Source organism: Silurus meridionalis, chromosome 27, assembly GCF_014805685.1.
Source record: "Silurus meridionalis isolate SWU-2019-XX chromosome 27, ASM1480568v1, whole genome shotgun sequence".
NCBI classification, from domain to species: domain Eukaryota; kingdom Metazoa; phylum Chordata; class Actinopteri; order Siluriformes; family Siluridae; genus Silurus; species Silurus meridionalis.
This window is the reverse complement of record NC_060910.1, coordinates 2,653,534-2,665,935: the sequence shown is the minus strand read 5'-3', so window position 1 is coordinate 2,665,935 and position 12,402 is coordinate 2,653,534. Positions and strand designations below refer to the sequence as shown.

Below are 12,402 nucleotides of genomic sequence, written 5' to 3'. Positions count from 1 at the left end.
TCAGTAATGAGTACCTATTTAGTAACTAATATTTATTTATTGACTTCATCAGTGAGTAAATTACTGACTGGCATAATTCACTAATTACTAACTACAAAGTAACTACTAATTACTCAATAACTATTAATTTGCAACTATTAATTATTCAGTAAGTATGACATCCACTTTAAATTACTAAGTAACTACTAATTACTGAGTAGCTACTAATTTGCAACTATTAATTATTCAGTAACAACTATTACTTAGTAACTACTATTTATCATCTTTAAATTACTTCGTAACTAATAATAACACAGTACCTTCTAAATACTCAGTGTCCACTGTTAGTAGCTACTAAGTACTCAATAAATATGAATTCCTCTGTAACTATTAGCAACTATTACTTATTTATTAACTACTACTGATCAACTTTTTATTCTTTATTAACTACTAATAACTTACTTACTAATTATCCAGCAACTAGTGTTACTCAGTAGCTACTCATTTTCTCAGTAACTATTAATTATCAACTATGAATTATCTAGTAACTACTATATAGCACCTTTAAATTACTTATTAACTACTGATACCTTCTAATTACTCAGAAACTACAAATTTCTTAGTAGCTTAATTAGCAAATATTAACTACCCAATGTTAATTTGTTTATTAAAATTAGTTCATAATATTAATAATTTTTCAGTAACCACTGTTACTCAGTAAATTAAAATTACTCAGTAATACAAATTGCAATGACTATTTATACAATAACTTTAAATTAATCAGACTACGTTTTAGCAACTTAAAATTATGAGTAACTACTATTTACATAGTAACTATTAATTACTTAGTAATAGTCACACAGCAGGTGAAATATGTTTGAGCTGTTATAGTTACAATGTATTTTGTGTGTGTATATGCATGGATTATTTTCCATAAATCATAAAATGATTATAAAATCCTTTCCTTGATCCGACAAAAAGAAAAAACGCCAGCTCATCAGATTAGAACAACAAATGTCTCCTTACAAAAAAACGATTATATCAGCAATTACATTTTTTTCATCTATTTCATGTGGAACGTCTCTGTACACGTCTCTGTGTGTGTTGTTACAAAAAACTTATACTGGAGAGCGCTGCGGGATGAAGTGCTATAAAAGCCACAGTAGGCTACTAAGTGTTGAACACAACAAGGGGATTAAGAAAATGTCAGTTGTTGAATTCCTGCTAGAAATCCTCAAAGGACAGAGTATTTGTGATGGACGGCATGTACCAGAGTATCAGTACGACTCTCTGTGTTCAGTTAATGAAGTTCACATTTAAATCCACACGTGATGCCGTGTTCCTGCCTCCTGTCTTCCAAACCTCCTGCTGTTTAACCTTTGATTTTTATCTTCTGCTCTCCAAATAATTTACATTTCAGTCTCAACTACAGAGAGACTGAGAGCTTTAAACCTTCGATCTAATCGTTTCTCTCCAACTGAGAAGATAATATTTTAGCTCAGTTTGATATCTGTATTAGCAGGTTAGTCAAGTAACTGAGTCGCAGCGATTCAGAAAAACAAATAAAGCAGTTCTGGCCCTTGCCCATGTCAGTCCTAAGAAAAGGGGTGTGGCCTCTACCCCAGTCAACCCTAAACAAGGGCGTGTGTGGCCTCTGCACCGGTCAGTCCTAAGAAAGGGGGTGTGGCATCTGCCCCAATTAACCCTAAAGAAGGGGGTGTGGCCTCTGCCAATATGCCCCTGTCAGTCCTAAGGTATTAGGTGTGGCCTCTACCTCCAGTCAGCTATAAGAAAGGTGACAGGATCTCTGCCCCAGTTAGCCCTAAGAAAGGGGGTGTGGCTTTTTTGCCAGTCAGTCCTAAGGAAGAGGGTGTGGCCTCTACACATTTCAGTCCAAAGAAAGAACTGCCTGTCAGTAAAGACGAATTGTGTCTGGCCTTCAGTCACCAAGCTGTCTCTGCTGGGCTCTTGAGCAAGGCCCTTAAACCTCAACTGCTCGATACGGTATTTTTTTGCCTAATGCCATAAATATAAATGTAAGAAAGGGGGTACCCCGTCCAGGCATATAGAAGCATAACACGATGATATCACCCAAATGAGGATGGCTTCCCCCTTTTGAGTTCCTCTCAAGGTTTCTTCCTTATAACATCTAAGGGAGTTTTTCCTTGCCACAGTCGCCATGGCTGCTCATCAGGGATAAATACACATTGCTCACCTTAACTGTTAAATTCTGTAAAGCTGCTTTGAGGCAATGTCCGTTGTGAAAAACGCTTTAGAATAAACTTGACTTGAAACTTGACTTAACACAATGATGTATTTCTGGACATGACCTAAACCTTACCATATTTTACAACGTTCTGGTTGAAGCCAAGTCCACATTTAGCCAGTGTTTGCCAGATCCTATTTAAAACCTTTATTTTGGTTAGAAATCGTACGTTTCCCCTCCATTTGTATCTTGATTCTGTGAACATTGCACTGAATTCATATTTGGTTCACTAAACACCACCAAATCAAGTTTTGACATATAATCAAATTAAAGATGTTTAAAATGACATGCTATATTAAATTATTTACTGTTTTGAATGTATTATCATGATATTATTTACATATCAAAATCTCCACTTGAGATTTTCACTGCTGCTATTTAAGGTAAAGGCACTTTTACACACCGCATGGGAATCAGCTGGGGTCTGCTCTTTCACTGAGTTTATTCTTTTTTGTTCTCTAACAGGTTGTTATAACACAGTGCTGCTGTCACTCTGCAAGGACTTTAGTGCTCTTAAACTTTAATGGTAAGCTTTTTTTTACCTCATTAAGTCTTGATGGGAAATTCACCTTGCTCGTTCCTAAAGGAACAGAAATAATAAATGATACCTTTTACACTCTCTAGCCCGAGGGGTATTCATGTAGGCTGAAAACATTGAGTAAAAAGAGATTATAGGAGCAAAATAATCACAGAAGAATGAATATAGGATTAAAATTATTACTTACTGTTCGGTCTGTAAATGATGTAAAGGCGCCTCTGGAAAAGGCCATGTTTTTTACTTCACAAGGATTTAAATAATAATACCCTTTTTTACATTACCTTTTTTAAGTTGAATAGAAATATCTTTTTTATATTCAGTCTGAACTGTAACTTTACAGGTTGAACTGTTTACTCTGAACTATAACTTTACACTGTAAAATGGTTATTCTGAACTATAATTTTACAGTCTGAAATGTTTACTTTAAAATGTAACTTTATACCATAAAATACTAACTCTGAACTCTAACTCTACAGTGTAAACGTTTACTCTGAGCTGTAACTTTACATTCTGAAAGTTTTACTCTGAAATGTAACATTACACTATCAAAACCTTTTTCCAAAAAGTAATTTTACTATTTTTAAATGTTTATAACAAACTGTGACTTTAACACTTTAACACGTTTTTACGGTGAATTATAACTTTACACTGTAAAATAAATATTTTGACCTCTAATTTTACAGTCTGAACTGTAACTTTAAACTGCAAAATATTGACTTTAACCTGTATCTTAATGCTGTAAAGAATTTACTCTGAATTCAAAATTTATGCTGCAAAATTAGAAGTGATTTTTCCTTCACCTTATACAGCAATACAGCTTATTACAAAGAAATCCAAACCCTCCAGTACCTAGTTGGTCATCAGAAACTATTTTAGATTTACCAGAAATATTTTTTTGGGAGATCAAGAGTTGAATCCTATAAATCTGGATGGGAAAGAGTTTCTGCTCTGTACGGCTTTATGTCCCGTTTTATAGCACTTAGTCGTTCTGCATACATTACCTTCTAATCCTCAGACTAAAGCCAGTTTTGCAGAAACAATATTTGAAAGCCTGAATCCATTTAATGCCAATTTAAATATTAATACCATTCAATTCATTATGGGGTCATGCTGGAGAAGCTTAAAGAGCTTCACGCTAATTAGGTTTGCTTTTTAATAGTTAATGAAACATATATTGCTTTGTTTAAGTAAATGGAAATTATTTCTGCTTTACTTTCAGATGTCAAACACCATTTCATAGTTATTCATTGTTTGGAATTACGGCCTATGCATAAAGAGATGGACAGATTATGTACTAGGATGTTTCATGAAAACAACCCCATCCTCAGCACTGCCTTTTCTGGTTCACCACCCTGCTATGTTCACCCTCTGATCATGAGCAGGCCAATTATACATCCATTTTCAAGCCTTTTTAGTAATAAGGTCCATTCTATAGATGATTATGGGGGTGTGCCCACTCCCCCTGTCAATACTAATGAAGGGGGTGTGGTTACTGCTCCTTTTAGTCCTAAGGAATAGGGTTGTAGTCACTGTGCCCTTTTAATACAGAGAAAATGTTTGACCTTTGGCCCTTTCAGTTCTCAGGATGGAGGTGTGGCCTGTGCCCCTTTTAGTCCTTAAAGTGGGTGTAGCCTGTGCCCATATACAGTATTAAAAAGTGGGTGTGGCCTGTGCCCCTTTCAGTCATTAAATAGTGGGTGTGGCCAGTCCACCTTTCAGTTCTAAGAACGGGGGTGTGGCCTCTGCCCTTATAAAGATTCAAATCAATTCACACCTAAAGGCAATTTAGTTTAGCCTTTCAGCAGGCTTTTAGAAGAAGACCAGAGAATCCACAAAGAACTCTACAATAACGGCCAAGTCCATGTAAGAAGCATTTAAGGATGTAGGAACATTTATTTTGATTTGGTTGTAATTAAAATAAATGCAAATGCAATGAATATTGTGCAGTGACAATTTAACTACTTCCTGTCGAAAGTGTGAAAAAGTCTTTAATGCTGTTTAAGACACAAGTGTTCTTTTTGGTTCTATGCAGCAAACTTGATTAAAGGCAGAAACACACAAGAATTGGACAGTGAATGAAACATTTGTGTCTGTAACAGAAGAACTTCTCTATGACCGAGAACAAGAGGGAAGATGTTAGTAAACTGTCTCACCTCAACAGGAAGCTTAATGCTGTGGGGTTGTTTTGGAGCAGGGAAGGTTGGAAACTTATTCCAGAAAGTGAAAGGAACCAACATGGCAACCATGAAATTGCGTCTGGACTGAGGCTCATTGGAACCGACTTCGCCATATAAACAAGACGATGAACCGAAGCGTACGTCTGCGTTCTGCAAGAGTTATTTTGAGAGCAGACAGACATTTGGAGTGATATTGATCATGGAACGACCTTCCCTGTCACCGCACCTAAATCCTACTGAACTGCTCTGGGATGAACTGGATCACAAGAAAGACATCTCCAACTGGTGAAGAACATCTTTGGAGTTTCACAAGTAGCACAGCGAAGTATTTTAGCTGAATGTTTGGAGAAACTAAGTATCCTCCAAACTCCCTGCTCTTCATTCCCTATTATCTAATCCCTACTTCCTGTTTTCTTTTTATTTACATATTTACTGCATATATTTACATAAATAGACATGTTCTAAAATATTGAAATAGCTAGTTTTAATAATCACAGTTAATGGTGCGCTGGAACGCGTACACTTTGTAAATTCAACACTGCAAGTAGAGAAAAAAAAAGGTATTTGAAGGCCATGAGAATGTGGTGAAATGCAGCAGCAGGTTTCACAGTGAGAAATCCATAAATCACGCATGTTCAGAATTCATTCTGTTAACACAAAACTGTGTTCAATGCCAAGAGCTCGCCTTAAAGACCCAATCACAGGGTTCGATTTCTGAATGGCCATTGACGTCTCCAAACTCCTTTGTGCTTCTTGCCTCGTTAAATATAGTCGTCAAGGACATGGAAATTAAACACAAAGAGCCTGTCGAGAGTTTACGTCCTCTCGTCACGTGGCGCGTTACTCGAACCTTGAAACCGCGATCTTGAAATCGCGGTAAGGAAAATTCGCAGCTTTCCGTTTTATCTCGGAATAAAGCTTTCAAGCGTCAGACTGCAAGTCATGTATCGCTCCTGCTCTGCCTCACAGCTGCACTTTTCATCACGCTCACGATTATAGTCTTGGACTTCCGGCCAAATAAGATGGAACTCTGCTCTCTGGGTGCTGTGATGTGAAATTACTGTGGATTTAATGCTGAAGTCTTGCAGCCTGCCAGCACACACACGTGTACACACACACACACACACACACACACACACACACACACAGAAAGTGTGAGGGTCTTGGTTAGATATACATAACAACAAGATGGTGAAAAAGAGAAGGCCAGCTGTACTGATATACTGAGAAGTGAGAGATGCGGAGGAAAAGATTCATTTTTCAAAAAGCAAATGAAAAGTGGTAAAACCACACAAAAAGAGAGAGAGAGAGAGAGAGAGAGAGAGAGAGAGAGAGAGAGAGAGAGATTGTGATTAATCCTTGCAGATGAGTGAAATGTGTATGATGTTTAGGCATTTCTTTGTTTTTTGGACTAATCATATGAGGACACAATTTGGTCCATCCATCCATCCATCCATCCATCCATCCATCCATCCATCCATCCACCCATCAATTCATCCATCCATCCATCCATCCATCCATCCATCCATCCATCCATCCATCCTTTCATCCATGTCCATCCATTCATCCATCCATCCATCCAATCATCCTTCTATTCATGTACACCCATCCATCCATTTTTGTCTATCCATCCATCCATCCATCTATCCATCCATCCATCCATCCATCCATCCATCCATGTCCATTCATCCATTCATCCATCTATCCATCCATCCATTTATATTCATGCATCCATCCATCCATCCATCCATCCATCCATCTATCTATCTATCTATCTATCTATCTATCTATCTATCTATCTATCTATCTATCTATCTATCTATCTACCCATGTCCATCCTTCAATCCATTTATCCGTCAATCCATCCATCCATTACAGCTACACTGAAGTGTTTTTAAAGTCCAGCAACATACCGTGCGTTGTTATTAACTATTTTCTCACTGGTTTATTACTGAAGCTAGCATGGAAGAAGAAGCTCATAGCTACCAGTTTAGCATCACACAGTTACACTGCCTCATTCAGCTCAGTCCACTTCTTCAGAGTATCAAACAGAAGTGTTGATGTGGTTTCTCATGCTCTTTGAAGCATAGTCATTAAAATATATAAAGGCGCACAACACCAGCTAAAAGCAGCCATGTTAAACACGGAGCTCTAAAAGTTTGGTGTGGAACTCCGAGTTTACAACCAGTTGTCTTGCTTTTAGATCATGTGATAAATTTGTCAGACACTAACCTGGAGGCTATTAATCCCCCTTTTTTCAGTTAGCTACGTCAGAACAAATCGAAAGAGCCAGACACCAATGATGTTTCATCTGACAGGAAGTTCTATTCTCTCTTTCTCAGGAACTCGTATCGTCTCTGTGCTCAGTTCCTTTAAATAAAACATCTGCTGGTGTAACAGGTCCATCCCATAGAACACCCACCCCCCCCTCCCAGCTTAGACTATAGACCATCTGCTCTTTTGCCCCTCCCTCACACACACACACACACACACACTTGCCCCTGATTTTACCCCTTTCTGTGCATTTCTAATGAAGATTGTTACTCAGTAGCAGACATCTGCCCAAAGCTGAAAAGACCTAAAATCCCTTGTCTGCTCCAGTCTAAATGCCCCCCCGGGGTGCAAAAAAATAAGAGGAGGAGGAGCAACATAATCTTTATAATCACACTGCTGTGGGCCTCAGCATTAAAGAAAAAGAAAAAGAGGAGGAGGCTGCAGGAAACAAGGGAACAAAAGCAAAGAGACAGAATGAATAGGCGCAGGAGAGCTGAGAGTCACACAATGATCAGGTGGTGTATATAGGTGTGTGTGTGTGTGTGTGTGTGTGTGTGTGTGTGTGTGTGTGTGTGTGAAATGTTCCCTCTGGGTTGTATCCATTCAGGCTGTCTGTCCACTGGACAGCGTGGATTCTCAGTGAATAATGATGCACCTGAAGCTGAACGTGACGCCGCTGCTTTGTTCCTTAATGCAGTTTTTCTTTTCTTTTTTTTTCTTTTTTATGAAAATTAAAGAAACAATTGCTTTGGATTTAAATTCTACAAAACTAAAACAAAATATATATATATATATTCAATGGAAAAAAAAACGTGTCTAACCACATTCATTTAGATTTCATTGTTAGGGTTAGGAAAAGAGAGAGAGAGAGAGAGAGAGAGAGAGAGACTGAATCAGAGAGACAGGATGACAAAGTGAGAGACGGATTAAGAAAGACAGATCAAGAGAGACAAAGTGAGAGAGACAATGTGAAAGAGATAGTGGGAAAGGCAAGGTGAGAGACAGGATGGCAGGATGAGAAAGAGCGAGTGAGAGAGAACGTATCAGAGAAACAGAGTGAAAGAGACAGATTGAAAGACTTTTTCCACTTTTCACACACCTTTATTTATATTACACTATACAACATACCTCATTAGTACCTACACCATGATAGCCTTGTTCAGGAGTTACATATGAATAAAGTGAAAGAGAGTGAACAATGAGAGAGAGAGAGAGAGAGAGAGAGAGAGAGAGAGAGAGAGAGAGAGAATGAAAGTAAGAGTGAAAGAGACAGAACGAGAAAGAGACAGAGAAAGAATGAGAGAAACTGGAAGAGACAGATAGATCAAGAGAGAGAGACTGGAAAGCTGATGAAAAAAAGAATAAACTGTAAAGGATGAGAAGTGAAAGACAGTGAAAGAGTGAATCAGAGGACACTGTAAGGGAAGGATGAAAAACAAAAAAAGGTAAAGGAAAAAGGAAAGCAGAAAGAGGGGATTAGTGTCTCGATTCGGTTGAAAGAAAACAAGGATATTCTGCGAAATGAGAAATGGGCAGAAAAACACAACGATCTGACAGATGGAGAGACGCAAAAGTAAATGAATAGTAATAAGAAAATCTTCCTCAAGTCTCTGACACTGGAGACTCCTTCCTTCTGTGGTGCGCTCGGCGTACACGTCCCGTTGCCATAGAAACGAGCAGAACGAGTGTTAGTATAACCCTGCGCTCCTGTTCCACTCGGCTGTTCTAGAAAACTATTCAACACCGTTTGACCAATCACAATCCAGAACTCCAGAGTGTGTGTGTGTGTGTGTGTGTGTGTGTGTGTGTGTGTGTGTGCGTGTGAATGTGAGCGAGAGATTTTCCGTTATCACTGTGCCCTTGTGTACTGAATCCAACACAATATTTAGTGTGTGTGCAAAAAAAAACACCTGCAGCGTCTCAGTGCTGCGATAATGGAATGAGTTGTCTGATATTTTCGACAGACAGACACACACACACACACACACACACACACACACACACACACACACGAGTGGGTGTAGACAGGGCATGAGTGAACCAGCTTTCTCTCTTGACTCGCACTCGAAGCAAATAATACAACAGCTGACCTTCAAAAAAATAGGGAACGAACACACACACACACACACACTCTAAATAAAACTGCTGATAATAAATGCATCTGATCAATGTGATTACCAGATGTACACTATATGCCTAAAGTTTGTGGACACCTGACCATAAGATTGGTATGTGCTTCTTTAAAAACATCTCCTTCTACATCTCCTTCTCCAGTTGCTGTTCTAATGATCTCCACTCTCCTGGGAAGATGTTTCGCTAGATTTTGTGGAGATTTATTCAGACACAAGGGTGTTAGTAAAATCAGGAACTGATGTACGTGAGGAGGTGAAGAGGCCTGAGGTGCAGTCATTCATGGTTCAGTAGGGTTGGAGCTTCATGGTAGAAGATCTTCCACTCCAACACATGGATGTGCATTGTCATGCTGGAACAGGTTCGGCTCTCGTAGATCAATGGAGAAAGATTTCTTGCTACCGCATCCAAAGACGTCCGATACAATTGTGTTTGGGGAAGAAGTACATGTGGGTGGAAAAGACAGGTGTCCCAATACTTTTGTCCATATTGTGTCTTAGTCAATTCATGAAGAATTCTTCAGAAACGATGATTTATATCATGGATTCTGGGATGTTTGTGCAATCCAGATATTCGAAAACAGATTCTGTTTCAGGAAAAAGTGTGAAAATGCACTAGAAGTGACACCGTGTCAATCGAACAGTTTTGATTTCAGCAGTTTGTTTTTTTATAGTAAAATATGATCATTTTTATCGGTTTATATTCAAATTAATATTCCAGAAATACCAAGATGTCATTGCTGGACCCCTGAGCAAGCCCCTAAACTCCTCAATCGGATGAATGAGATCTTTGTACATTACTCTAAATAAGGGCATCTGCCAAATTCCGTAAACCAGCGATTCCCAACCCAGTTTCATGCACTGATGGGGGGGGGGGCGAGAGGGGGGTGGGGGCGAGAGGGGGGGTGCATGCACAATACTAAACACAATAACGTGTATATTATATTACAATTATACATATTATATGGTTTTATTATTAAGTAAATTATTACATATATAATAAATGTGTAACTCGGTTTTTATCCTTTCTGTGTGGGCCCCAGGTATTAAGATTATTCGAGTGTTTTTTACTCGTCTGCTTCAGTACAAACGCAGTTTGTGAGCAAAAAAATAAAAAAATATTAATTTGCAGGTTGTTAAAATAAATGTCATTCATTAATTATATGTTTAGAACAAAAAGACAATAATTAACAACAGAAAAATAGAGGGGAAAAAATTTCGTTAAACAAAAAAATATGTATTAATAATGATGACATTAAAATTAAGAAACAAATAAACGCATCATAAAATAAGCAAAATGCTAAATAAAAATAAAAGATAAAAACATACCAAACCATACTGACAATAATTGTAAACATAATAATAATAATAATAATAATAATAATAATAATAATAAAGAACGTATTGTCAGAATTGTCGGTCTGATATAAATTGTACTGATTGTGTATAGTAGCTGTAGAAAAAAAGCAGGGTGTGTGTGTGTGTGTGTGTGTACCTGTTGGTTTCCCTGCGCGCGGCGATGCTCGCGATGATGACGCTCTCAGGTCTGGGCGTGGCCACGGCTTTAAACGTTCCTCTCCAGAACTTGTCAAAGAGCTGCTTCTCTCCCTGGAGAAGACTGGCCATGTTCCTGGATGTTCCCAGATGTTCCTGGAGCGATACCGAGCCCAGGGTCTGATACCGAGTCCAGGATCCGTTAGTCCGATCCACACTTGTGTCTGTTTTCCACGTTCTCTTTCTCACACACACACACACACACACACACACTTACACAGAGCTGCAGCACCACGGGAGCTGTCCAAGTTCCTCGGATTTTGGGTAAAACTCTGATTTGTGGCTGTTTGATGTTTTTTTTTTTTTTTTTAATAAATTAGAAATAAAACAAATAACAATAAGCAGCGCGCGCTGATTGGATCCGAACCCTCCTCGCGCCGCTTCTTCCTCCACGGCGCGTGCGAGACGGGAGGACCTGCACGCGACTCCCTCACACACCTCGAGGAGACAGAGCTCAGAGACTGCACAAGTGTGTGTGTGCGCGTTGTGAGAGATGGTGTGTCGCGCGGCAGAATGTGTGTGTGTGGGTACGCACGCGAACTGAGCGCGAGTGAACAGTTACGCTGAAGGTGTCTCGTTTGGGGAGGCGCAGCGCGTGACGTTAAAGTGGGGACCGCCAGGACACACACACACACACACACACACACACACACACACTCTCTCTCTCTCTCTCTCTCTCTCATACGCACACAAACACACACACCACTTGTTCTCTCTCTCTCTCTCTCTCTCACACACACACACACACACACACACACACACACAGTCTTTTATCAGTAATACCAACATTTTCATCCCTTGCTTCACCCTTGTTCTTTCCATTTCTAAAGCATAACTAAAGGGCTGAGGGTCAGAAGCAGCAGATGGATCCCGTGTGTTTGTGTGTGTGCATGTGTGTTTGTGTGTGTGATTGTCTTAAAGACCCCCGAGGCAAAACATTTCCACCAGCTCAAACCCCATGACCCTCTTCAGCAAACCACCTGTCACCAGGCCTCTATCCAAAATGGCTCTCTGCTCCCTACACATGCAAACTACACACTACACACACCGCACGTACGAACACTCCCACACACTCCGTACGTCTTTGCGTCACGTGTACAGCAGGAATTCAGGGTCCCAAGTAATTATTAAAGTAATTATTTCCACACTTCCTAGTGCACTGAATGTCTGATTGGGATTCAGCCGTATTAAACAATCGTGCACCTGTAGGCAAAGTAACACAATAGTGTTTATATTGTGGATTTCGTTCGAACGCCAGCGTCGCTATAGTAACCACTATTTCTCGGGGATTTGTGCGTCAGATTACGTAGACACAATGTCATCAAAATAATCTGATCTAATATATAAAATCTATGGAAGGAGTCTCCAGTGCAAGTCCTCTTTTGAATAAACAACCATTACTCAAACACACAATGGCTAGACGTCCTGGCAGTTCAAACGATTAGCAATGCTGAGGCAAATCATGTTGCTAGCTTGTGCTTAGCT

The 12,402-nt window shown here is 39.3% G+C and overlaps 1 protein-coding gene across 2 annotated transcripts in view; it reads right to left on the bottom strand.

The window, feature by feature from the left end:
* The window catches only part of srrm4 (serine/arginine repetitive matrix 4), a 68,802-nt gene extending 57,271 nt beyond the window's left edge, over positions 1-11,531 (bottom strand). The window contains exon 1 of one of the 2 annotated variants that reach the window (XM_046842209.1): positions 10,859-11,531. In XM_046842209.1, coding sequence (XP_046698165.1) covers positions 10,859-10,989 — 131 coding nt within the window. In that variant the 5' untranslated portion in view covers positions 10,990-11,531. The remainder of the gene's footprint in view (positions 1-10,858) is intronic. The other variant, XM_046842208.1, reaches the window with a different exon arrangement.
* Between the last annotated feature and the right edge of the window lie 871 nt (positions 11,532-12,402).